The 27,888-nt window shown below is 37.4% G+C and overlaps 1 protein-coding gene and 1 long non-coding RNA gene across 14 annotated transcripts in view; one reads left to right on the top strand and one right to left on the bottom strand.

The window, feature by feature from the left end:
* The window catches only part of LOC146406171 (uncharacterized), a 197,811-nt gene that overhangs the window by 131,319 nt on the left and 38,604 nt on the right, over positions 1 to 27,888 (bottom strand). The gene's annotated exons all lie outside the window — the stretch shown is intronic.
* On the top strand, positions 435 to 27,659 carry LGSN (lengsin, lens protein with glutamine synthetase domain). Its single transcript, XM_084964186.1, has 6 exons — positions 435 to 622; positions 2,831 to 2,833; positions 13,569 to 13,698; positions 16,117 to 16,317; positions 22,872 to 23,038; positions 26,463 to 27,659. The coding sequence occupies exons 1-6, from the start codon at positions 536 to 538 to the stop codon at positions 27,657 to 27,659; spliced, it is 1,785 nt and encodes a 594-aa protein (XP_084820312.1). The 5' UTR covers positions 435 to 535.

Genomic DNA, 27,888 nt, shown 5'->3' on the forward strand with positions numbered 1-27,888 from the left:
AAGGCAGCAAAGTCCCTTTTGAGAAAGCATTTCCAGTTTCCCCTGACTGCATTAGGGTGGTTTCTGTGACCAGGTAGGGTATCCTGAAGATGGTTCTGTGCATAGCAGGGATCGGTTGGGGCTGTTCAGACACCAACATCTGGAGAATTGAAAGGCTGAAGAAAGACTGCAAATGTTATATAACAAAGTACCAGAAAGTGATGCTAGAAAGGAAACTAAAAATGGAGATTAGAAATGAGTAGACCTTTGCCATCAGTAAAAATCTGGGTCACTTAACAGCTGTATTTTTCCAATTGTGTTTTTGTCTGTGGACTTGGATAGCACAGTTGTCTTATAAATGTTTCATTATCTCAGTCTAACAATAGATTTCATTCCAGAATACAATTGTTATATAACAAAAGTTCAGTGTGTTAGAGAAAAAGTCAATGAACACAGTTTTAAGCTTTGTGTGTCCTTTGTTTGTAGGGAGTCAGGCATAAATGAGCCTTTGTCATTTGACTCTTTTAGTGTATTTCTAGTATCCTGTGCCTCAGGCATGACACATCAGATTCTGGGGTTTATCTTTTATTACCTGCCAGGCCCCTCTGGAAAGAGCTTCCATGGAATTCACCTTTGTTTGTTTGTTTCAGGTGTACATATAAATACATGTTGAGTGCATTTGTTGCGGATATTGTGGTTTCCAAAGCCAACGTAAGTAAAAAAGTGTGAGATGAATGATGAAGGGGACCTTCTGAAGGAGGTATGAAGTTAATAATTAAAATGTCATTTACCAAAATACTAACAGCAAAGCTTTTTATGTCAACTATTTGAGTGCCAGTATGAATAAGGGCAACATGACTATACTTGCTTTATATCTGCATTGGGGAAGTTTGTGAAGAAATTCTCTGCTACACATTGAGTTTATAAATATAATAAAAACTAAATTCAGAATTTGCATTATGAAAGCATGTTTAGTTTGATTAATCATTTTAAATGACCTCCTTAGGCACTGAATTGGAAACATAAGTCTGATAAAAATGTTTACACCTCTTTTGGTTGTTATGGAGAGCACAATATTTTTCTCAAAATTTTTGTTTCATTCTAACAAAAATACTTTGAGGTTAAATGACCAAAGGGGAGACCCCATTTTCAAATTATATTTGAAATGCTCACCATTTCAAAGAATGATGGCCACTTATCTGCTAGCATAGATTAAAACTCTCAGTTGTCAACATGTAGTATTTCTCATTACTTCTTACTGTGTATGTACCCAACTTCTATTCTTTTATTCTCCCAGGCCATTCTGAAATTCTAGAACGTAGACTGGGAGGCATGCTGTGGCCATGTCTGAGGGTTTTCTTTAGATAAAGTTAACAAAATATAATGCAAGAAGCATGCCCACTATGTGTGAGGCATGGTGGGAGATAATGCACCACGTTTGAAATAGCAGCAAATAGAGAACAGACTCTTCCATCTGGGGGAAGAGATGGCTGAAAACTACGGAAGAATGGGGTCACTGCTATGTTTGAGTATAAGCAGTGTGCTTAGGGACAGAGACAGGTACTTTCCACAAGGAAATTGGGTAACGCCATGCAAAGAAGGGACTCACTGAGGAGTATCTATTGCTTACAATGTCCTGTCATTGTCAGAGGCATCAAGGGATAGACATGTCTGAGGAAGAAAACTCATTTATCTGAAAGTAAATTCACAGCTGCAAATGATGGCTTAGAGGAAGAAAGTCATTAGTATGCATATCAGTCGCTTTTTGAAATTTTGATTTTAACTATTTAACTTCTTCTTGGATGAGGTTTTACTACTCCTGAGCCTGTGGCAGAACTGTGTTTTCTACCCCACCTTCCAAAAGTTTATTTATTTGTTTTTTTACTTTTTTTATTTTTATTTTTTGGCCTCACCTGAGGCATGTGGAAGTTTCCAGTCAGGGATCGAATCCCAGCTGCAGCTGTGACCTCCACCACAGCTGGATTCTTAACCCACTGCATCACAGCAGGAATTCCACTTTCCACAATTTTAGTTAAGGATTCCATAGCCATAATAACAGTCACATTCTCCCCAAGATCGATCTAGGCCAAAGGGTGAGTGTTCACTCTTAGGAGAATAGAAAGACCAACTACATGATTTTAAAGTACTCCATTTCTGCAGCACAAGACATATCTGTCTTTTGGGGAAAAGTTCCTTGTTAGCAGGGATGGAACATGTTAGTTAATAGATGTAATAAAGGTGAGTCTTGGTGTCTACCGGACCCCGCTCTTCATGGAGTAACCTCCTCTGCACTTTCCTGAGTAGGGTCGTACGCTCAGGAAGAGAAGGAATACAGGAGGAGCGACGCAGATGGTGTGTAACATTCCTTTTCCAGTTTACTGATGGCCAGGAAGGGATAATGACTGTGTTCCAGACCAAAAATTCTGGCAACAGGAGGAGCAGCAGCATAAGGTTAACTGCAAAAACAGGAGAGCTAAACACAGGCTTGCCTGATTTAGAAAGGCAGATTTTTGCATATGAAGTAAATCCCTAGGACAATCACTTCCTCAACCTGAACAGATTCTCTGGCAGAATCTTCAAGTAAAAGTGAACCATTATTGACTTCAGATATGGTGTGTCCCTAAAGAATACTCTACTGATAGCCTCTATTCAAAATAATGTTGTGAAGTCATGCATTCAGCCAAATTCTAATCAGTGAAAAGAAAATCGATCAAAAACACATTCTTATTCCTCAAAATAAACCCTGTGGTGTATGACATTACGAAAGTGAGGGAAATAGAAGAACATCTATTTATCAAAATTAAAATTTATCAAAAAACCTTGAGTGTGTGGGAGTTCCCATGTGGCTCAGCAGGTTAAGTATCTGGTGTTGTCACTGCTGTGGCTCAGGTTGGATCACCTAGGAACTTCCACATGCCATGGTGCAGCCAGAAGGAAGGAAGGAAGGAAAAAGAAAAACAAAAAAAAAAAAGCCTTGAGTGTGGTACTGAGTTGGGTGATATGCCAAACAATCTATTCTCTGCTTCTAGATGCTTATGACTCAGTAAAGAAAATATTCACACAGTAGACATAAAAGGCTGATGCTTCCATTTAAGATGCAGAAGAGAAATGGATGCCAGCGGGGATGAGACCAGAGGCAGTATGTGTGGTGCTGGGGGAAGCTGTAACTGACCTGCTGAGGCAGCACTCAAGGCTAGAGATTTCCCTACCTCAACTTCCCCTACTTTTCCTTCCTGCGCAACTTTATAAAGACATATAGGAACTTTTTCTTTACATCAAATTTATCTCTTTCCAGTTTCAGTACTTTTGAATTTTGCGATGAGGATTCCCACATTTGTAATAAAGAACAGAAATCTCTAGAGATTCCATGTAGTCAGATGAAACCTCCTAAAATGTAATACAGTTGAAGGATAAAAATTCTTTAAAAATATACAGGTGAAGATCTAGCTTTAGAATAAGTGGATAGCATCTTTGTAAGAATATCTCATTTTCTGTAAGTTTAGAAAAGACAGTCTTTTGGGTCCTTGTCCATAATGATATCAGAGAATCTCTAGCTTGGTGTAAGATTAAAGTGACTTTGCAGAAACAGCTTAGTAGATGGAATGAATCACTTACTAGACAATAAAAAAGTGTTGAAGTTTTAAAATAAGCTCCAAAGAATGCTTATTTGTCTGGTGAGTCAGATACCTAAAAAGGAAAATACTTTGGGCAGGGTCTTGAGTAAGACATGGAACAGATCAGCATCTACCAACATAGGTTGGTAGATGTACCAGAAATACACAAATATACAAAGTGAATGCTTTGTAATTTGGGGGGTTTTGTAATGTTTCTGAATTTTATTTATTTCATATTGTTCTTTAATGTTTAGGAATTTTTTTGAAATATTAGCATGTTTTAGCTATACTATAAAGAAGCATATGTTTTAAAGGGAATAATCATAACCCTGGAGATAAGGTGTGGTTTTGAGGATAAATACAGCAAAAACAACAACAACAACAACAACAACAAAACCTGAAGGAAAGGCGAAATTAATGGAGTAAGGGGACAGAGTTGCTATGGAGCAGCTTGTCATCAACAGAAGCTCTCTTTCTCTAAGCCATTCTTGAGAAAACTTTGAAGGAGTCCACATAATATTTTATCTATGAAAGCTGTTTGATTACATCAACTATTCCTGTTGGACATTCAAAGAAATCTTATTTGGAATTATTTATGAAGGAGAGATCCCAGTCAAATGTCCAGAAGCTGGCCTTCTATTTCAACATGGTAGGCCTTGGTTGCCACGCATTCATTTATTTATTAGAAAACATTCAATTCCCATTGTATTCTAGTCAATATATTAAGCACAAGGATATATCTAAATTGGCACCTAGTGGGAATCTCCAGTCTCTTAACTAGTTCGCCTAGTCACTCTTTCCTGATTTCAATTCCTATCCCATTCTTTCTGGATTTCATGCCTCATTATTTTGGCCTCCTACTCACCAATATCTTCAGCTTATTTTTGTCATTATCTTCCTGAGTTTGTATCCTCACAAAACCTCAGTCTTGCATTTTTCACAACTCCAACAGAGCTTGGCTAGAGAAAAATGATTTACCTGGTAGACTGATGCCACTAAATCTTCAACATCTTCAGTTCCTGTGGGGTGCTCAACATTGTTGTTTCCTGAGTCCCTTTTTCATTCTCAGCTACAACCCAGTGGAACTACTTCCATTCTTCTTAACCCTTTAGTTTTTCATATCCCTATTGTCTGAGCACCTCCAGAATGGGTAAGAAAAATCAGTGGTCTAAAATTAACTTTAAATTCAGATTCTGTCACTGATTAGTAGCAATTAATCTTACTAAGGCTCTGTTATATCATCTGAAAAGCACACATTAAATGCTGGCAATTTCCTTTCTCTCCTCCTAATTCTTCTCTTCCTCCATATTTTTCCTCTTCTCTCCTTTTTCTAACCTTCTATCTTTACTTACTCTTATAGAAAGAGATATATTAGAGTAATTTCTTCATCTCAACTCGGGTTTTTGCCCTTTCAGGGATCTTATTCTATCTTTTTTCTTCACTCCAACATCTTCTTTATTGACTTCTTTTATCAAGCATTTAAATATGTGTAAGTCTTTTCTTCCTAAAAGCAACATAAGCTTTTTTTGGATACCTATGCATTCGTTCAGGGGCCATTCTGTCTTCTTCCCTTTATACTTTTGACCTTATTTCCCACTGGTCTCCACTTGGTAGTAGTAGACATTTCTGTAGCTTACTGTGTGCAGACCCTGGACTAAACACTGTTCATTCCTCCTCAACTTACAGCAGTCTGACTGCTGCTCATAATCTTCCACTGAAACTGTTCTCACCAAGGCTTTTGATGAGCTGGTTGCAAAAAGCGACAGGCAAGTTTTAATGCTAACCTTATTTATCATTTTATTATTTCAGTAGCATGGCCTATTCATGCTCCCTTTTCTTTTTGGCTGAACCTTCAGTATGTGGAAGTTCTCAAGCCTGCCCTGCAGTTGCAACCTGCACCACAGCTGTACAACACCGAATCCTTAACCCACTGTGCTACATGGGAACTTCTCTTCTTTAAATATAGCTTTGCTCTTTTAATGTCAATGAAGCCATCCTTTTCCAGTTTTTTTCTTTCACTTTCTCATCATTTATTTTCTGACTACTCTCTCTGGGATTCAGTTTCTATGTTTAATCATTAAATACAGTTGCTCTCAGTTTTATCTTAGTCCTCTTATTTTTTCAATCCCTGCTCTTCCTTAATAATTCCAACCACTGTCAGGCTTTGCTTTTTCCCTCTTGTTTTATCTTTGAGGTTCTGATCCACATGGGTAATATTTGCTGGGAACCTCCAGATGACACATTTGTCTTAGTTTCTGTATATCCCAAACCGAATCTAGCTCCCCTCTCAGTTCTCCTCCTCATTTGGGTTTTCTGGGCAGAAACTTTACTATTACCTTTGATCATTCTGTCTCCTTTACCTCCTACATCTAGTCAATCACCAACCTGCCATAGCTACCTCCCAAATATATTTTCAGTATGTTCACTTTCCCTTCCATCTCCACAGCTGTTATCCTAATTCATATCATTGTAATCTCTAGCCTAGAATTCCCAAGTGGATACTGGGAAGTCTAAGCAGATCCTTGGTTCATGGCTGCAGTAGCTCTTAATTCTAGAAGAAGCACCTAATTATACACTTGGCACTTAAGGAATTGTGGTACTTGGGCTTAAACTAATCATCACCTTTTGGTTTGGAGAAAAATAGTATGTGAATGAAGAAAAGCTACTTTAATGATATTGAGAATTCTAAAAAGACAAAAGACAAAAAAAATGATACTGAGAATTATTTTACCAAGCACTAAGTAATATTTCTGAGGAAATTAAACAGTTTACCAATTGGGATAAAGGAGACAAAAATTGTGAGTTGCTTGAACAGGGTACAAAGTTTAATTAGGGATATACTTAGGGGATTTAGGATTATTAATAATCTTTGAATAGGGTGGCTAGAGCAAATTATCCAGGGAGTTTTTTTTTTTTTTTTCCTTTCTTTTCTTTTTTGGCTGCACCAACATGTGGAAGTTCATGGGCCAGAAGTTGAAACTGAGCCACAGCTGCAACCTACACCACAGCTGTGGCAACACTGGATCCCTAACCAGCTGCGCCACAGTGGGAACTTCTGGGAAGTTAATTTTGAGCTGTGATAAGAAGAGGAGTTAACTACCTCAGTGGAATAGGCTAGATAATCAGTAAGAACCTAGGCAAAAAGGAAACCATATGGGCCAGAGGAATGACCCAGCTAGATGTGTATAGATGGTGACAGAATTTGTGTGAGGAAGTGGCCAGCTACAGAGCCTGGAGAGATTGGTAAGGATGAGTTATGCAGGGCCTCAGAGAATACTAATTTGAATTTTTCCTGAAGGTGACAGAATCTGTGGAAGTATCCTAAGCAGAGGAATAACAAAACCAAAATTATGATTTAGAGAAGTGATATGGACAGTAGTCTAGAGGCTAGATAGGAGAATGGCAACCCTGAATGTGAGGAGGAAGTTAGTAATGACTGTGGTAATCCATGTGACAAAAGATGGTAAATGGAAGCATTCATTTTGGGGGAAGCCTGTGCCTGCAGCATGTGGAAGTTTCAGGGCCAGGGATCAAACCCATGCCACAGCAGTGACCTGAACCACAGCAGTGACAATGCCAGATCCTTAAGGTCTAGGCCACTAAGGAAACCCAATATGGTGAGTCATGAACAATTGCCATAATGTATTTAACTCTTCCTATTTTAATCTACACTGCTTTCAAGTTTTCACTATTATAACAAAGGTGGCCCTGGACATGCATAAATTTTATATATTTTGAATTACTTTCTTAGATCAAGTTGCCAGAAATAGGAATAGTGGTTAATAGGCATGGATGTTTTTAGATTAGCTGATGTAAGTTTGTGATGTGTTCTTTGAAATATATTTTCTGCAAATATTTTGAATACATTTTCTTCTTTTTTTCTTTGAAGATACACGTTAAGGAAACTGAAATTCTTTTCCCTTTGACATATTTTTAAAATTTGATAATTGTTGACCACTTTTTACATTATTTTTCTTTTTTTTCTTTTTTGTCTTTTTGCTATTTCTTGGGCCAGGCCGCTCCCGCGGCGTGTGGAGGTTCCCAGGCTAGGGGTCGAATCAGAGCTGTAGCCACCGGCCTACGCCAGAGCCACAGCAACGCGGGATCTGAGCCACGTCTGCAACCTACACCACAGCTCACGGCAACGCCGGATCGTTAACCCACTGAGCAAGGCCAGGGACCAAACCCGCAACCTCATGGTTCCTAGTCGGATTCGTTAACCACTGCGCCACGATGGGAACTCCCTACATTATTTCTAACGCAGGTTGAAACTTGATGTGTTGTTTGTCTGTTTGGCTTTCTTCTTCATGTACCTCCCCTCATTAACAAAATCAGAGTGTATGGTAAATGAATTAATGATAATACCTCATGCTACAGCCAGTATACAGGATTAAAACAAAGGTTTTTTAAAGCATTGACATTGCAAAGGTAACTGTTAGAGAAAATTAAAAGTGAATAAATAGAATTGGTGATATTTAGAATCTAAATAATACTGATTACTGGAAAGGAACTTAGGTCAAATTAGGTTTAAATTTAATGTTTGGCAGAATCCCTTTAGGTTAAACCTTGTAGTTAACTTGATGAGCCACTGAGTTGAAATGCAAAATGCCAAACATGTTAAGTCACATTAACAATTTTCAAAAGAAATGCTGTGCTAAAAAAAACAAGAATGAAAATATCTTGTAATATGAAACATTCTTTAAGGCCATTCCTGTGTATGAGCTGAAGCATCTGATGGAATGATGGTGGGAACATTTCTGAAGTGTGAAAAGTTTCTCTAGTGGAAATGTCAAAAGAAATGAGAATTAACCTGATGTAGCAGAATTCTGAGACTGTCCAAATTAAGCATGAATTAGATTTGTATGTTCACACAGATCTGTGCTATGTCCATGGTTTTCCCAGCCTTATTTATTCACTTCCTTCTATCTTTAGTTTGTGTCCCCTCTTCTGTTCAAGTGTGGCCTAGCTGTCCTGGCTATCTAAAGACACTGTTTATAAAACAGTCTGATCTGTTTAAGAGCAGTACTGTGGAGGACAAGCATGAGGATGTTGGTCACACCACTCCTTCTGAGAACCCTCAGGCAGCCTGACATTTCCTCACCTCTCTCAGAGGTTCCCCTCTCTTACTATGTTCAGAGTTTAGAGATGCTGAGATAAGGGGGGCTGTACAAAATAAATCATGCCAGGAATTCCCACTGTGGTGCAGCAAGTTAAGGATGTGGCATTGCTGCAGCAGTGGCACAGTTTACATCTGTGGCTTGGATTACATCCCTGGACAGGGAACTGCCACATACCGTGCGTGTGGCCAAAAAAAAGAAAAAAAATAATAGTATAATTGTAAAATAACATGTAATTGAGGAATTTGAGTGAGCAAATGTTTATAGTCACACAGCTAATATTTTCAAATAGGAGTAAAATTTCATCTAGTTCAGCTGTCCCCTATGGTGATGTGGGAAGCTCCCAAATGATTCTCATTCTTCCTTGGCAGTCATGTGACCTTGAACAAATCATTTAACTCCAATGAATCATTTAACTCCAGTTTCTGCCTTGACAGATTGTAGGTAATAATAGTTGTCCCCGGAAGTTGTTCTGAGTATTAAACAGATATAAAATATTGTTTGGTTATAAAAATACTTGTAAAATGTTAGTATACTTTCTGGGTATGACTACACTTATAGCACTATTTACAGAGGAAAATACCAACACTCCAGAGGACTTGCTACTTAGTGGAAAAGTCAGAATTAGAAGTCAAATCAGAGAATCCTGGCTAGTAGATTATTTTTTTTTTTTTTACTGAAACATTCACATTGTAACTAAATGTAGTTGAGAGATGAAGAAGAATGAAAATACCCTACTGGAGGTGGGATAAAACAGGGAACCATTAAATTTGATTTAGCTATTATAACTATGTCTACACTCTGATCACCTTAGTATATAAAAGAAAATCAAAGTCCTGAATGAAATGTATTCTTCATTTGAAAACAAAACGTAAACATCTATTTTGGATTCAGAGGCACATATTATGTCTTGGTTCTAGGGTTTATATTGGTGAAACGCTCAGGTTAGTAATTGGTAAATTGTCCTTATTAATTCTCTTAATAAACTTTCCCTTTTGGTCTGGTTTATATGAAGGCAGGTGAATATTACTAAAACAAACTTTCTCTGGGCTTGGGTCTCTGGTATTTAAGAAGCAGAATGGCATTTTAGAAATCAGAAGACTGGTTTGTACTCTCCACTCTCGATCCACTTTGGGGGAAAAGTTATTCTGGGTCTTACTTTTCTCATTTATTGAATGGAGATTCTACTTTCTTGAGGGTTATGCTGAGAAAATGCGCCAGACAGAGTGCTCAATTTTAGCACATTGTTGTTTCATTGCACTCAAAGTTTGAAGCTAGAAGAAATATTAAGGTTCATTTCATTTGATTCCTTCAATCTATACATGGATCAAATTTATACAAATGTTAGTCTGCTCAGTTTCCTTTGGTAGTCATGTAACTGGCCTGGTATTTCATTTTCTAAGCAATACTTCTTAAAAATAACCAGAGACATAAGTATATAAAAATAGTTACCTGAATTACAACTATACAATGTATATTTCTGGCAATGCAATCTTAGAAATGGTGAATATATACAATAAAGCTAACATATCACTATCAGAATCCTATCCAAAGTGCACTGGGAAAATATACACAAAAATATAAATTATTAGAAAAAAATGACTATCTCACAATAAATCACATGATCTAAATGTAAGATTATCTATAGTATAAACTAAAATTTTCTAAAAAATCAAACTTTAAAGTCACACAGACTTTATCCTACGAAATACGTCTTTTTAAAAAAACATGGTAATGATAATATTACTGTGTCATACTTACATATACACACAAAAAAGTTAAATTCATTTTCCCTTCTTTAGCCTTTAGGTTTAACTGACAAATGGTGAATATTACTAAAACAATAATTGTTATTGTTTTTCCCTAACAACCTCCCCGGATATGTATTTTTAATTGGCCTCCAGATACAGAAACTTCAAAAACTGCTCTTCAAAAGAAAATAGCTCAAAACATTTTAGACTATAGTTTTTGACCCTGACAAACAACAATGCTGAGTTTGTAAAAAAAAAAAAAAAAAATTAAAAATACCACTATCAGCATAATTCCCTCCAGGTCCATCCAAGTTGTTGCAAATGATATTTATAACATTGTATGGAATAATATATATATATATATCTGTATCTATCGCCATCTCTCCCCCCAACACACACACAATGGAATATTATTCAGCCATAAAAGAATGACTTTTTTGTCATCTGCAACTACCAAACTACCAAAGAGGAAAGAAGAGAGGGGGAAATGGGTGAAATAGGAATAGATGATTAAGAGATACAAACTATTCGTTACAAAATAAATAAGTTACAAGTACGTAAAGTGCAACACAGGGAAATTTATAGTCAATATTTTATAATAACTTTGCATGGAGTATGCTTCATAAAAACATTGAATTACTATGTTGGACACCTGAAACTAATATAATATTGTAAGTCAATTATAATTCATTAAAAACAATTGGAAAAGTTGACTTGGTAGAAGTAATGACACCTAAGCAAATCTTAAAACAGTGAAATCTGTTGATGATGTGCATAAAATATCCAGTCATTTGCATAAAAAATAAATGATTCTGATAAAAATGATTTCAGTGAATTAAAAATAAAAGTGAATACCTGGAAACAAGTCAAAGTCAGCTAATTCTTTTTAAAAATTTCAGGAGTTCCTGTTGTGGCTCAGTGGTAATGAACCAGACTAGCACCCATGAGGACACAGGTTTGACCCTGGGCCCTGCTCAGTGGGTTAAAGATAGGTCGCAGATGCAGCTCGAATAGTGCATTACTGTGGCTGTGAGGTAGGCTGGCAGCTACAGCTCTGATTCAACCTCTAGCCTGGGAACTTCCATAAGCTGCAGGTGAGGCCCTAAAAGGACAAAAAAAAATTGTATTTATTTCAGTTGTGTCCCAGGCCTGCAGGGTGAATCTGTCCACTGTTGGCCAGATTCATCCCCAGCCCCACCTCACTGTCTGGCTCAGAAAACAACCTTTGAAAACTCTGTTAAGGAATCATGTCAAAGATTATAATCAGAGTGTTGAAGTTGGGTTATTTTGTTTTTGTTTTCAGTTTTTAAAGTTTTATTGAAGTATAGTTGATTTACAATGTTGTGATAATTTCTGCTGTACAATTAAGACATTCAGTTACACAGACATCCATTCTTTTTTAGATTCTTTTCCCATATAGATTATCACAGAACATTGGGTAGAGTTCCCCATGCTATACAGCAGGTCTCCATTGGTCAGTCATTCCATGTACCACCGTGTGCATGTGTCAATCCCAAGCCCTCAGTCCATTCCTCCCTCCCACTTATCCCAATGGTAACCTTAAGCCATATGATCCAACAATCCCACCCCTGGGCATCTATCTGGAGAAAATCATAATTCAAAAAGATACATGCACCCCAGTGTTCACTGCAGCCCTATTTACAATAGCCAAGACATGGAAAAACCCTAAATGCTGATCAACAGAGGAATAGATAAAGATGTGGTACATATATACAATGGAATACTACTCAGACATAAAAAATGAAATGGCATTTGCAGTTACATGAATGGACCTAGAGATTACCATACTAAGTGAAATTATTCAGAAGTTAAAGACAAACATATGATATCACTTATATTTGACACCTAAAAAAGGAATATAAATGAACTTATTTGCAGAACAAAAACAAACTCAGACTTTGAAGTTAGATTATTCTGTTTTAAAATGTTTTTCTTTAAGTTTCCCCAAGCTATAAAAGTTTGAGCATGACACTGGTTTACATATATAAAACACAGTCACAAAAGAACATTTTATGAAAGCAAGTACTTTTTTGAAGTAAATATTGATGCAATTAGAATGAGGATAAGGAAAAAGAATAAAATCCAATTCCTCAGGTACTTATGCCTCTGGTCAAAAACATTAGAGATTCTTTTAAAAAGAAATTATAGTGAGTTCCCATTGTGGCTCAGTGGTAATGAAACTGACTAGTTCAGGAAGGTGGTTCTATCCCTGGCCTCATTCAATGGGTTAAGGATCTGGCATTGCTGTTGCTGTGGCTGTGGTGTAGGCTGGCAGCTGCAGCTCTGATTCAGTCCCTAGCCTGGGAATTTCCATATGCTACAGATGCATCCCTAGAAAGCAAATAGAAAGAAGGAAAGAAAGAAAGAAAGAAAGAAAGAAAGAAAGAAAGAAAGAAAGAAAGAAAGAAAGAAAGAAAGAAAGAAAGAAAGAAAGAAGGAAGGAAGGAAGGAAGGAAGGAAGGAAGGAAGGAAGGAAGGAAGGAAGGAAGGAAGGAAAGGAAGGAAAGGAAGGAAGGAAGGAAGGAAGGAAGGAAGGAAAGAAAAGAAAAATAAAAGAAATGATAAAAAGAAGGCTTTTTAGCTAAAATAGGTTTGTGTAAAATTATTATTTAAGAATAAATAATGTAAAATATCCCAGAGTGGGGAGTTCCCACTGTGGTACAGTGGGGTTAAGGATCCAGTGTTGTCTATACAGTGTTATAGGTCACAGCTGTGGCTTGGATTTGATCCCTGGCCCAGGAACTTCCAAATACCTCGGGTGTAGCCAAAAAAAGAAAAAAAAAAAATCCCAGAGTAAAAAAGATTAAGATAGAAATCTTGACTAGCTGGGCAAGATTTTAAATTATTTCATGATATTTTCTGTACCACATATAGGAGATACAGAAAACTCTATCCTGTCAGGAGAATATTTAGCCTCTTAATTTTGAATTATTCAAGTGCATATGGAAATGACAAAATTTACCTTGTTTAAAAGCCTCCTATTGTCATTTTTAAATTTAGTTACCCAATCATCATTCTTTCTTGACATCCAAATTTAGTTGTATGTGTGATCTATTATTTGACTTTTTGTTTATTAATTATTACAGGATGCAAAAGATGAAGGTAATGAGACTAAAGCCAGAAGGATGAGCAAATTAAGAAAGACAAGAAAGAAAGTCACTAAACTACATATTTTTTCAACTGAAATAGGAGAAACGGATTTTTCCAACTCAAAAGGTATCTTGCTACTATGATTCCTCAAGAATACGTGGTCAAACACAATCTCTATTTGTTCCTCCTTTTCCTAAAACATTTTTCTTTTCTTCTATGGGAAAAGCAAACAAAAAGAAATAAAATATACTCCTACACAGCAACATAAAAGATGGCTAATATAGGCTTACAACATAAATATATAAAAATAATAAATATATTTAATATTTAAAAGGGGTAAAACTAGGGTACTAGTAGTGGGGGAAAAGAGAGAGTACACAAGAGAAGAAACATATGTGAATAGGAAGAGAAGTGTATTTCTGTTCTGAGAATGGCTTACAAAGATCATGTCTGAGGGAGGCCACCATAAAGATCATGTCTGTGGATTGAATTTTCATACCACAAGGTGGGGTTCCAACTAGATTGAAACAGCACCGAAACTAGGAGTTGATCTAGACAAAAGATTCTATTCTATTCCAGCAGCGTTCCAAGGCAGGAGTGGTAGGAATAGTTTATTGTTGCCATAAACAACAATAAACTACAGTCAGACTTCTGTAGATTTTATTACTGTTTTTAAATTCTCTACAGGCACTGCACCCCCTCAGGTCCTGTAACCAGGGTGAACTACTCCCACTGCCCCTTATTTTGTATATCACTGTCTAAGAATAAATTATTTTCTCAAGTATTCTTCTTCACATCCCGGTGAAGGACAATTGAAAACGGAGTCAACATGTTTTAACATTTTTCCTTTTTTTTTTAATTGAGCTATAGTTGATTTATAATATTGTGTTAGTTTCAGGTAAACAGCAAAGTGATTCAGTTACATACATATATTTTTTCAGATTATTTTCCATTATAGATTATTACAAGACAGTGATTATTGTTCCCTGTGTTACACAGGAAATCCTTGTTGATTATCTATTTTATATTCTATATACAGTAATGTGTATCTATTAATTCCATATACATGATTTTTCGTTCCCCATTCTCCCTTTCCCCTTTGGTAGCCATAAGTTTGTCCTCTATGAAAACCGTAAGTCTATTACAGAAACCATAACTCTGTTTCTGTTTTGCATGTAGATTCATTTGTCTTAATGTTTTAGATTCCACATGAGGTGATATTACATAATGCTTATCTTTCCCTGACTTAACTCAGCATGACAATCTCTAGGTCCATCCATGTTGTTGCAAACAGCAATATTTTATTTTTTGTAGCTAAGTAATATTCCACTGTGTGTATAATATATATGTTATATATGTAATATTATATATATACATATATATATATGAGATAGTGCTGCTATGAACATTGAGGTATATCTACATTTTCAAATTAAGTTTTCATCTATTCCAGATATATGCCTAGGAGTGGGATTGCTGTCATATGGTAGTTCTATTTTTAGTTTTTTAAGGAAACTCCACACTGTTTTCCATAGCAGCTATACCAGTTTATACTTCCACCAACAGTGTAGGAGAGTTCCCTTTTCTTCACACCCTCTCCAGCATTTATTATCTGTAGACTTTTTTATCATGTCCATTCTGACTGGTGTGAGGTGATGCTTCACTGTAGTTTTGATTTGCGTTTATCTGATAATTAGCAATGTTGAGCATCTTTTCATTTGCCTGTTCTTCTTTGAAGAAATGTCTATTTAAATTTGTTAAAATGTCCATCCTACCCAAATAACCAGTTTAATGCAATCCTTATCAAATTACTCATGATGTTTTTCACAGAACTGGAACAAATAATTCTAAAGTTTATATGGAACCACAAAAGACCCAGAATTGCCAAAGCAATCCTCAGGAAAAAGAATAAAACTGGAGGTACGACCCTCCCAAATTTCAGGCAATATTACAAAGCTACAGTAATCAAACAGCATGGTGTTGGCACAAAAAAACAGACATAGAGATCAATGGAACAGAATAGAGAGCCCATAAATAAACCCACACACCTGGAGTCAATTAATCTTTCACAAAAGAGGCAGGAATATACAACAGATAAAAGATAGTCTCTCTTCAGCAAGTGGTGTTGGGAAACCTGGATAGTCTCATGCACATAAGTGAAATTAGAAAACTCACTAATTTTAAACTCAAATTAGTTTAAAAATTTAAATATAAGACATGAAACCATAAAATTCCTAGGTGAAAAAATCCTTTGACATAAACTGTAGTAATAATTTCTTAGATAAGTCTCCCAAGGCAAAAGAAACAAAAGCAAGAATAAACAAATGATACCTAATCAAACTTAAAAGCTTCTGCACAGCAAAGAAAACTATCAACAAAATGAAGAATATCTACAGAATGGGAGAATATACTTGCAAATAATGAGGTCAACAAGGGATTAATATCCAAAATATAGAAACAGTTCATATAACTCACTATCCAGAAAACAACCAACCCAATCCAAAAATGGGCAGAAGACCTTAACATTTTTCTTTATTTCTACAGAAAAGATTAGAAATCAAATGGTGGGCCACAAACTGGGAGATACAAACAAACCAGTCATGGCATCTGGCTCTGCTGAATCTCATTTGCCACAAGATGACAAGGACTCCAAAGATCAGAAAATAGTGATAAAGCCATTGCCCCTCAAAACATCAGCCAGTACTCCTGGTGGTGAATTTCACCCAAACTCCAGCTATAATACTGGTAAGGACTCTGGGACATATGGGTCTAGCCATGAATCCCAAGTTTCTATTTGTATTTTAATTAGTGATAACGTGATGGTGGTTGAGGACTGCTAGCTTAGAAGTCAGAATACTTAAAATAATTTATATACCTATCATTTACAAAATTCTTTACAATTTTATTTTCCCACCAGGCTGCTCATGTGGAAAATGGAGGGGTTGCAATGGATGATCTCTCAAGTCTTTTTTACGAGTGAAATTCTGTTACTCTAAATTTCTGTATCAATAGTGATATAGCTATTTTAGCCTATGAATGTATTGGGTAAAAAAAATTCTGGGATCCAAGTGATAGAAACTAGTTTAAAAAGTTATTTATTTCACAAGAGACTCCATGATGAAAAGATTGAGCATACAAGATTTGGAAGGTAGACTCATAGCAGTGTGTGAAGTTAGAGGTACAGTGTCCACTAGGCTACCCTCACTTCTGATCCCCATTTCAAGACTGGGAGTTTCCTAAGACTAACCTTAGTTTTGATAATTGGCTACAAGGACTCACAGATCTCACTGAAAGCTATTATACTCAGGCTTATAGTTTATTACAATGAAAAAAATACGTTTAAGTCCATCAAGGGAAGTGATTCATGATGAAGAGTCTAAGGAATTTCCAAGCATGGGGCTCACCATGGTCCTCTTTCAGTGAAGTAGCGTCATAGACAGCACTATTCTCTTGGCAATGACATGTGGCAATATAAACGGAGTACTGCCAAGCAGGAAGGTCACCTGAGTCTTGGTGTGCAGAGTCTTTAATGAAGCTCCACAGTCAACTGGCCACACAGCCCTACTGGGGTAAAGTTATACCTCATGACCCAATAATAAATGACATCACCAGACTTTCTAGTGTGGCCAGAGCCCAAAGAAAACAAAGACACTCTGTTGTGGACATTGCAAGCGCTGAGAGATTACCTCCCAAGGCCAAGGGTAAAGGCCAGAGCTTTCTCTGGGCAAGGATAAATTCTTTACCACACACACAGGGCCTTAGGAGGAAGTAGAACCTGAGGATGAACACCATGAGGACTCCATGTAAATTAGTTTTATGTAGCCATTATAACAAATTTAGCATTTTAAATAACACAATTTATTATGTCACAGATCTGTATGTCAGATATCTCGGTTGGCTCATCTGATTTCTCTGCCTCAGGTATGGCAAGGCCAAAATCAAGGTGTTGGCCATCTCAGTTCTTAGCCAGAGACTCTAGGAAACAAAACACTTCCAAAATCATTCACATCTTTGAAAAAAATCCAGTCCCTTGCAGTTGTAGGACTGAGGTTCCTGTTTCCTTGCTAGCTGCCAACCGGGATGGCCCTTAGGCCCTGGAAGCCTCTGTTTATATATCTCCAAGCCAGCAGTGCTTCAAATGGTTCTCATATTTGGAATCTCTATAAATTCCTTTTCTTCCAAAGAACTTTTCTGCCTATAGCTGGATAAAGTTCTCTGCTTTTAAGGGCTCACCTGAGCAATTCAATACAATATCTTTGTTTTAAGATCCATAACCTTAATCACATCCGCAAAGTTCCTTCTGCACTGTAGTTTAACATATTTTTTAGGTTCCAAAGCTCAGGGTGTGAACATCCTTGGAGGAAATTCATAGAATCTCTCATCTCTGCAATTCTCTGTGCTTTAGCTTCATACATTTCTCTATGAAGTGAAGAATATAAGCACCAACAGCCTCCAAGCATCAGGGACCGTCAATACAAATGCCACACGGGCCAGGCAGATAATGCCCATGAGGGAGGTGGGCTAGTGCTGGCTGGAAGGAAACTATGGATGATTAATTATGGCCAGGGGCCAGGCTGAGCTTACTGACCAGTTTTAATAAATAAATTATATGTATTTTCTATAGATACTTTTGTGCTATAATGGCAGTGTTGAGCAGTTGCAACAGAGACCATACAGCCTGCAAAGATGCAAATATCTACCATCTGGCCATTTACAGAAAACATCTGCCAACCCATGAGTTAGAGGATGCATACACCTCTGAAAGCCACCTCAGAACTCCAGCCAATGGTTACTGTGGAGAAAGTCACCCAGTGTTGCCAAATCTAGTTTTTTCAAGAGAAGTTTAAACTCAAGATTTTTACATGAAATTTTCTGGTATTTAAGTGTCAACTAATTTTAAAAAGTTTCCTAACACTGGAAAGACTGAGAAAACATCTGCTGGTCACATTGGCTCTTCCCCAAATAGTTTATGCCCTTAGTTTTATACAGCTTCAGCCATCATTTTTAAGAGAAATAGAATTTACCATTTTTAAGTCTCAAATCAAAAAGAGCTGAGGAAAGAATTGTGTCATGAACTCTCTTTGCACCAATCAACTATGACAAGGAGTGTGGGTACAATTTTGATAGACTCTACTTAGTTAATTCAGAATCCCCTTTCTTTCTTTTTCTTTTTTTTTCTTTCTCTCTCTCTTTTTTTTTTGGTTGTTCCCATGGCATGCAGAATTTCCCAGGCCAGAAATCGAACCTGAGCCACAGATGTAACCAGAGCCACAGCAGTGACAATGCTGGATCCTTAACCTGGTGAGCCACAAGAGAAATTTTTTACAGGCTCTAAGCACCTGTTTACAACTCCAAACAAACCACCAATAGATGGTTTTAAAATAAATATAAAGATCAACCCCCAAAACAGGTGTAAGGAATTTTAACATGGTACTTTCTTCTCTGTAATAACTACTTTGAATTTTTTTTAAATATATTTTTTCAAGGAAGAGCTCCTCCACCCTCACTTTTTATTGATTTTGTCCTGCACCCAGGCTTTCCAACACTATAGGGCTAATGTGGTGTAGCCAGAGGATGAGGACACATCTCTGCTAACAGGGTGGTGCTCAGAGTAGCCAAGCAGAGGAAGGAGAGGAGAAGGGCATTCCTTTCCTAAGCTATACTCTCAAAAGTACTTTTCCTTTCTTGAAATGAGATTTTTTAAAAATATATAATGGCCACACCCACAGCATATGACATTCCTGGGCCAGGGATTGCATCTGAGCCACAGTTGCAAACTACACCACAGCTGCAACCTACGCCACAGCTGCAGCAACATGGATGGGATCCTTTAACCCACTGTGCCAGGCCAGGGATCGAACCTGTGCCTCCACAGCAACCTGAGCCACTAGAGTCGGATTCTTAACCCACTGCACCACAGCTGGAACTCCAAAACGGATTTTCCGAAAGCACCAACACTAACACCTTTTATCGGTGACCTTGGCCTGTTCTCTATGTCCTCATTGTCACTGAACACGGACATTTCCCCAAAGCCTTCTGGGCTGCTCTAGAGCTTAGAGGTTTACTTGGCTTTTAGTGTTTTCTAATTTTTTCCCATAAACACTCACAGCAGAACTTCCTCTATAAAAGCATATTGATTTACTTTGATAAACTTCCTTTACAAAAGCACATTGAAATAATTTCATTGTTTAATTTATCTGTCTGATTGTCATCATACACATCTGGGAGGCACTGACCATAGGGTTTAATTGTGTCTAACAAGTGCAATTTATTTGAAGAAAAGAAATTCAGACTGTTGAGAATAGTTGATGCCTTGAAAATGAAATTTGATTGGACAGTGTTCTCATATTTGGTGAAAAAATTAAACTTTTAAACGAAAAATTGATACTTAGGATATATATCAAAATATGTGATGCCAAGTTTTACTTTTAAATTAGGCAAGGTCAAATCACACAGAATAGATTAATCAGTCACTTAATTAAATCACAGTAATCATTAAATTAGTAAAGGAATAGTCAGTGAGTGCCTTTGATATGCCTACTGTACTGCTACACATACTGGGGACAGAGCAGCAAGTAAGTAAGTAAGAAAACTCTCTTGGAGCTGACATGCAAGGGGAGAAAGACAGACAGTACACTTGCATTATACAATATGGTAGGTGGTGATAAGGACTCTGAAGAAAGTGGAAACTGGTTGTTACATTATTATGGGCTGAACTGTGTTTCCCCAAAATTCATATATTGAAGTCCTAACCACTAGTACCTCACAATATGTCTGTCTTTGGAGAAGGAGCTTTAAAAGAGGTAATTAATGTTGAATGAGTTCTATAGGGTGGGCTCTAATCCAATATGGCTGGTGTCCCTATAAGAAGAGAAGATTAGGAAACACACACAGAGGGAAGACCATGTGAAGAAGATGGCCATCCACAAGCCAAGGAGGGAGCCCTTCAGAAGAAACCAACCAATCCTGCTGACACTTTGATCTGGGACTTCTACCTTCCAGAACTGTAAGAAAATAAATTTCTGTTTAAGCCTCCTGGTCTGCAGTATCTGCTATGGCCGCCTTACCAAGCTAATGTATACATTCGCTGTCCAGCCATAGTGCAGCTCGGGGATCTTAGAGTAAGTCAGTGGTTGAATCTGTCCACATTGTGATTAAATCTCATAGAATTAATACTTCAGCTGATTTTTTCCAGCACTTTCACAACCATAAATTATCCCACCTTGCATTTGGTGGCATGTTTATTGTCTATAGTTTCACCAATAATATAAAGCTCTCTAAGGGTACCCAGACTTTTTCTGGCTGCTTTCTAGTTATATGCCCAGTATAAATAGTGTGTCATAGGCAAAAAAAAAAAAAATCTGTATTGAGTGGATAAACATTTTTCTTATTTCAAAATAACACATTTTTATAGACCTTTAGATGATATAGATAAGGCAAAGAACTAATATCATTACTGGTGTTACCAGTAAAATGACTTTATTTCTTTAATAGAAGATGTCTTCTGATTTTTTACATTGTTAACATATTAATACATTGTTAATATATTATTATTATTATATTATTATAAGAATTAACGATTATTTATGTTGTCAATATATTTAATATAAAATAGTTAATACATGTATAATTGCTTTTTATGTTTAGAATATTAATCATCTGAAATTCCCACATTTTAAAATGCCTATAAATTTTATTTTCTTTAAGGAGAATTGTTCATCTTGGGAAGAACACCCAACACTTCAGAATAGGTTGGAACACAGCAATAGCTAATTTAGCTGAAACACTGTAGTTGCTACAGCTTGTTTGTGTTAAATGGAAGCTAGCTGTAGAGCCTCTGAAACCTCAGAGCAGCTGAATTTTTCAGTGACAAAATAGCATCCCTAAATATATTTGCATAGGTAGAACCAGTAGATTGTTCTTTTACATGCTTCATGTACTTAAAATCTACTTAATTTATGTTTTTAAACTGTCCATCTTTATGTTTTAAAAGCCTACTTGTATCTTGAAAAAGGATACTCAGGCATCACTTTATACTCCTGAGTTCCCGCTGTGGTGCAAAGGGATCTGAGGCATCTCTGGAGCCCTGAGATGCAGGTTCAATCCCTGGCTGGCACAGTGGGTTAAGGATCCAGCATTGCTGCAGCTGTGGCGTACGTCGCAACTGCAGTTTGGATCTGATTCCTGGCTCAGGAACTCCATATGCCAGGGAGCAGGCAAAAAAAATGATAGCTGCTCAACATCAGTGATGTGACAGATTGATGGGGATACAGATTCAGACATGACCATGGTACCATTACTAGGGTTACATGTCTAAGAGTATTGATAACGGTGGTTACTGTATGCCAAGAACTGTTAAATAACTTGTTTAATTACCATAACAAGTCCATGAGCGTGTGATTCGGGGACTCAAGTTCATGAGTTAAGTGAATTAGATGATTTATCACAAAGTCTCTTCTAACTCTAAAACTTTAGAATTTGTAAACTATCTTAAGTCTTAAAAAGAATATTTTTTTTTAATTTTCTAGCTTTTAAAATTGAGTATTCAGTCTAAATTTTCATCTCCTAATGCACTCATTCTTTTTTATTTTTTGTTTATTTATTTATTTTTGGCTATGTCTGCAGCATGTGGAAATTCCCAGGCCAGGGATCAAACCTGCGCCACAGCAGGGACCTAAACCACTGTAGTGACAATGCTGGACCCCACTTCTCTCCTTCTTGAAAAACACTTTTTTTTTGCTCATTTATACAAACTTTAAATTTGAAAAAGATGTAGCTGTCTTAGATTAAGATTCCATTATAAAGATATAAAACCCTTTTGTCAAACAAAAAAGGCAAAGCTACAGAAAATAAACAAAAATAAACAAGTAATGTTACCCGTAATCATCAGAAACTTTGATTTTGGTAACACTAGTTAGTTCAAGAAGTTCAAAGTCTTTTCAATGATAGTCTATACTGTATTATATGGCACCAAAAGCTGCCCAGTTATGCACATATTGCCTAATTTCCATAAGCAAAGACATTTTCAGCAAGTACTGACATATGATAATGCTATATACTTAGGTAAATAATGTTGACTTTCACCTAGCCGCAAGTGATAATCTCTTAGGCTGTTTAGAAACAGTGTTCTTGGGACTCAAGGTGAAGGCAGAGTAAGGAAGGTAAGATCAACTCTAAACCAATGATGTGAAAATATAATGCTTTTGTTAATGATCATAATGACTAATTCTATTTTCTAGCCTCATTTTGCTTCTCAGTTCATTATGATGTAATAATTTAGAGCATTTTTTATTTTACAGATAACACCAGGGACAGCATGCAAATTCCTACTGCACCCCAGCTTTCTTCTAGAATGAAGCATATTAAACAAGAGATGGCCAAAAATCACCTTCAGTTTGTACGATTTGAAGCTACAGACCTCCATGGTGTGTCCAGGTCTAAAAGTATCCCTGCACACTTTTTTCAAGTGAGTTTTCTTTGTTTTGGTTTTGTTTTAATGGCCGCACCAGTGTTATACGGAGGTTTCAGGTCCAGGGACTGAATCCAAGCCAGAGCTGCAGCAACACCAGATCCTTTAAGCCACTGTGCTAGGAAGGGCATCAAATCCAAAACTCTGCAGTGACGCTTTTTTTTTTAATGGCCACACCTATGACATGGAAGTTCCCAGGCCAGGAGTTGAATAAGAGTTGCAGCTACAGCCTATGCCACAGCCAGAGCAACACCAGATCTAAGCCACATCCTCGAGCTACATCATAGCTTGTGGCAATGCCAGATCCTTAACCCACTGATTGAGGCCAGGGATAGAATCTGCATCCTCACAGAGACAACGTCAGGGCCTTAACCCACTGAGCCACAATGGGAACTCCTGCAATGGGATTCTTAACCCACTATACTATAGCAGGAACTCTTCCAAGTGAATTTTGCAGTTTGCAGGTAGAGTTATGACTCAATGTAATTTCATGACCATTAGCAAGCAAATGGTCCTTATTACTGTTTCTTATTTTACTGTGATCTATACAGCAATTCAAGCTGAAAACCAATAATTTCTTTTGTTTCTTCCCTTGTCTCTCCTCAAATACATGATTCTTCCCTAAGAATCTTTCAGCTCCCAAACAACAATTCATTTACTCAGTAGAAATACAAAACTAATTAAGACTGTAATTTTAGTCCTTTTGCCTTGAACAATTTCACCCATAGAATTATCTTTTTTCTCTTACTGCAATTTTGAAGATTATAGTCATTGTTTTTTTTTTTTTTTTTCTGCACCCACAGCATGTGAAAGTTCCTGGGCCAGGGATCAAACCCTCACCACAGCAGTGACCTAAGCCACAGCAGTGACAACTTAAGAGATAAGGATTTCTTCTTTCTTAGGATAACTCCTATAGTTTGTTTGATGTGAGAAAATTAGAACAGAAGCCCTAGGAGCAAGTATAAAAAGAAAAAAGAAAGAAAGAAAGAAAAAAAAAAGATTAAATAGAATTTGCTAGATAAAGAACATATCCCTTTCAGCTTTTAATTCCAAAAAGAAAACACCTATTGTTAGATTACTTAATGAATACTATTAGGTTCTCAAAAAACAGTGGTATTAAGAAATTGTATTTGGGGATATGTTTTGAGACATTCTGAGATTTTTTTTCACTTTATATCATGTACTTATTTGCATAACTGATTTATTGTGTTACTGAAACATCTTTTTTTAGGAAAGGACATCAGTCAGTATTATATACTATATCATAAAAAGCATCCTCTAAGATTATTTTTAGCTATACCTTATTACTTTAATATCAAAATGTAATTTTTCTCATTTGCTTTACATCGGGAACAACTAAGTTCTTCAAAACAATTTTTTAAAGTATTCTAAAAGATTCAAATTTTTTTCTTAAAAACTTCTTTAGGAGTTCCTGTCATGGCTCAGTGGTTAACAAATCCAACTAGAAACCATGAGGTTGCAGGTTCGATTCCTGGCCTCGCTCATTGGGTTAAGGATCCCGTGTTGCCATGAGCTGTGGTGTAGGTCAAAGACGCAGCTCAGATCCCTCATTGCTGTGGCTGTGGCGTAGGCTTGCAGCTATAGTTCTGATTAGACCCCTAGCCTGGGAACCTCCATATGCCAAGGTGCAGCCCTAGAAAAGACAAAAAGAGCAAAAAAACTTCTTTAGATCTGCCTACAAACACACACACACAAAGTTTATATATACAGGTCCTTGAGTAAGTTGAAAATTAAGCAGGCACTGAATGAATAGTCCTTGACTTACTCAACTTTTATTACTGGCAAAAGCAAATTTCAATCATTGAGGTCAAATGACATTTGAAAATGGGTGGAAATGGTTGAAAATGAAGGAGGAAGTGTCTCACCATCAAATGCAAGAGTGAACCAGCATACTGCCTCTGTCAGCACTAGCCCCTTTCTGGTAGCCATGCTCTTTTGTATTTGGAAGTAGTGTGAAAAACCATTAGACTTGCAAAATGTTAGTATTTTTTATTATGTTACTCATGATGTTCACTGACATCATGGGAACCAAACTTTGCAGTCAGCTTTTTCTCTACCCATTAATGTAAACTTCAACACATGAAGTCTTATTGATATTCCTATTACACAATTTCTAGAATTTTTTTTTTTCTTTTTATGACCACACCTGCACATGTGTGGTCATGTGTCAAGTTCCTGGGCCAGGGGTCGAATGAGAGCTGCAGCTGCAGGCCTATGCCACAGACACTGCAACACCAGATCTGAGCCGTATCTGCGACCTACACCACAGCTTGTGGCAATGCTGGATCCTTAACCCACTGAGTGAGGCCAGGGATCAAACCTGCATCATCACAGAGAGAATGTCCTTTAACCCCTGAGCCACAACAGTAACTCCCTCTAGAAATTCTTTTATGTGTCTGTTCAACTTTATAATTTCATTACTTTCTTGTTGTCTGGCACATAACAAAAGTTAAATAAAAACCAAATCCATTGAACCCAAAAGGTTAACACTTAGCAATCATCCAGTCTAACACTTTGGTTTCACAGTCATGGAAGCAGAGGCTCATAGCTCTGTAACCTACCTAATTTCACACTAGTAATTAATAACAGAGCCAGACTAGCAGTAGATTTGGTGACACCTGGGTCATGCTGAATTGAAGGCCACAACATTTTGGAAACTCTATATAGGTCCACATCACAGGCATGGTTTCTGGACTCTGTGACACTGTGGGTTCATTTGTTCTTTAGTAGGAAGAAGTGCAGTGCTCAGCAGCCCAACTCCTTGGTCCTGTGTGACCACAGTCAGCTCTCTGAGAAGGACTGAGGAGCTTTACTGTAGACTTTAGGCAGTCAGCTAACTGTGGGGATTACAATAGAAAACACCAAGATAAAGCCTTATCTGAAGTATTAGTAACTATGTCGTATGATAGAAAGCTCTTTCAAAAATACTTTGGGTTATCATCATTTCACGTAATTGTGTAAGCCTTTACCTTTCTCAGCTGCTATTATGACATTTTATCATTATACCCTTTATGATGGTTATTTTCAGGTCCATGAGCATATAAAGCCTCCAAGGTTACAAAGTTCTTTTGTGGATTAAGGATCAGGCATTGTCCCTACAGTAGTTCGGGTAGCTGCTGTGGTGTGGGTCTGATCCCAGGCTGGAGAACTTCAACATGCCCCAGGAGTGGTTAAAAATAAAATGAAATCAAGCCTCTAAGGCTAATTATTGACTTGTTTATAAATTACCTTTGGGAGTTTTAAAGTATTTAAAATTTATCTGATATTAAACCAGTGTCAACCAACAGATATTTAACATTTTTTTCTCATTAGGAAGGCTCTTCCACTCCTACCCCCCTCCCACCTTTTTGTTTATTTTCAAGTTTCAAAACCTAATTGCTCTACTCTTTGACTTCTTTAGGAAAAAGTGATCCATGGGGTTTATATGCCCCGAGGTTATCTTGAGTTGATACCAAATCCTAAGGACAATGAAGTGGATCACATAAGAGCAACGTGTTTTAATAGTGACATAGTCCTGATGCCAGAGCTTTCGACCTTCAGAGTTTTGCCCTGGGCTGAGAGGACTGCGAGGGTGATCTGTGACACATTCACTGTGACCGGGGAGCCGCTGTTGACCTCCCCACGGCACATCGCCAAGAGGCAGCTGAGCCAGCTGCAGGACTCTGGCTTCTCCCTGCTCTCTGCCTTCATCTATGATTTTTGCATTTTTGGTGTGCCTGAAATTATCAATTCAAAGACCATATCTCTACCTGCGTCAGCACTGCTAAATAATCATGACCAGCCCTTCATCCAAGAACTTGTGGATGGTTTGTATCACACCGGGGCCAATGTTGAAAGCTTTTCCTCCTCTACCAGGCCTGGCCAGATGGAAATATGTTTTCTGCCTGAATTTGGCATCAGTTCAGCTGATAATGCATTTACCCTCAGAACAGGTGTGAAAGAAGTGGCAAGGAAATACAATTACATCGCCAGTTTTTTCATCGAGACTGGAGTGTGCAATTCGGGAATTTTGTCACATAGCCTTTGGGATGTCGATGGGAAGAAAAACATGTTCTGCAGCAGTTCTGGAATGGGGGAGCTCACGATCACGGGGAAAAAATGGTTGGCGGGACTCCTGAAGCACTCCGCTGCTCTCAGCTGCCTGATGGCTCCCGCTGTCAGCTGCCGGAAGCGCTATTCCAAGGAGAGTAAAGACCTGAAGGAGAGTGTGCCTACCACATGGGGGTACAATGATAACAGCTGTGCTTTTAATATCAAGTGTCATGGTGAGAAAGGCACCAGGATAGAAAATAAACTGGGTTCAGCCACAGCAAATCCTTACCTGGTGCTGGCTGCTACTGTTGCTGCAGGCTTGGATGGACTTCAAAGCTATGATGGCGTTTGGGCTGGGCCAGATGACAGCACAGACCTCCATGAATCTGCTCCTGAGATCCCTTTGAAACTAGAAGATGCCCTGGTGGCACTAGATGAAGATCAATGTCTGAGACAGGCTCTAGGAGAAACTTTTATTCGATATTTTGTTGCCATGAAGAAATATGAGTTGGAAAATGAAGAAACAGATGCTGAGAGAAATAAATTCTTAGAGTATTTCATTTAGAGTGGAATCCTTAACTATTCCTTTAGCGATGTGTTTTTACTTAAGTAGCTGATATGCCGAAAAGAAAAGATTGGATTTTTGTAACCACGTCAAGAATACAAATGCTTTTTCTTTTTTCTTTTTCTTTTTTTTCTTTTTTTTTTTTGTCCCCATGGAATATCTGACAGATGAAGTCAGGCTGCTGGGAGGATTATGATAACAGAAGGAAACAATAAAGTTGTGGTGCAGC

Source organism: Sus scrofa, chromosome 1, assembly GCF_054392235.1.
Source record: "Sus scrofa isolate SSC_HxYL_T2T_F1_AM1 chromosome 1, Sscrofa_HxYL_maternal_Yorkshire_Landrace_v2.0, whole genome shotgun sequence".
NCBI lineage: Eukaryota > Metazoa > Chordata > Mammalia > Artiodactyla > Suidae > Sus > Sus scrofa.

Coding starts and splice junctions, on each gene's coding strand:
- LGSN (XM_084964186.1), top strand. CDS start 536: ATGACACATCAGATTCTGGGGTTTATCTTTTATTACCTGCCAGGCCCC. Junction 13,699..16,116: donor GGATTTTTCCAACTCAAAAG/GTATCTTGCTAC, acceptor TTATTTCTACAG/AAAAGATTAGAAATCAAATG. Junction 16,318..22,871: donor AAACTCCAGCTATAATACTG/GTAAGGACTCTG, acceptor TTTATTTTACAG/ATAACACCAGGGACAGCATG.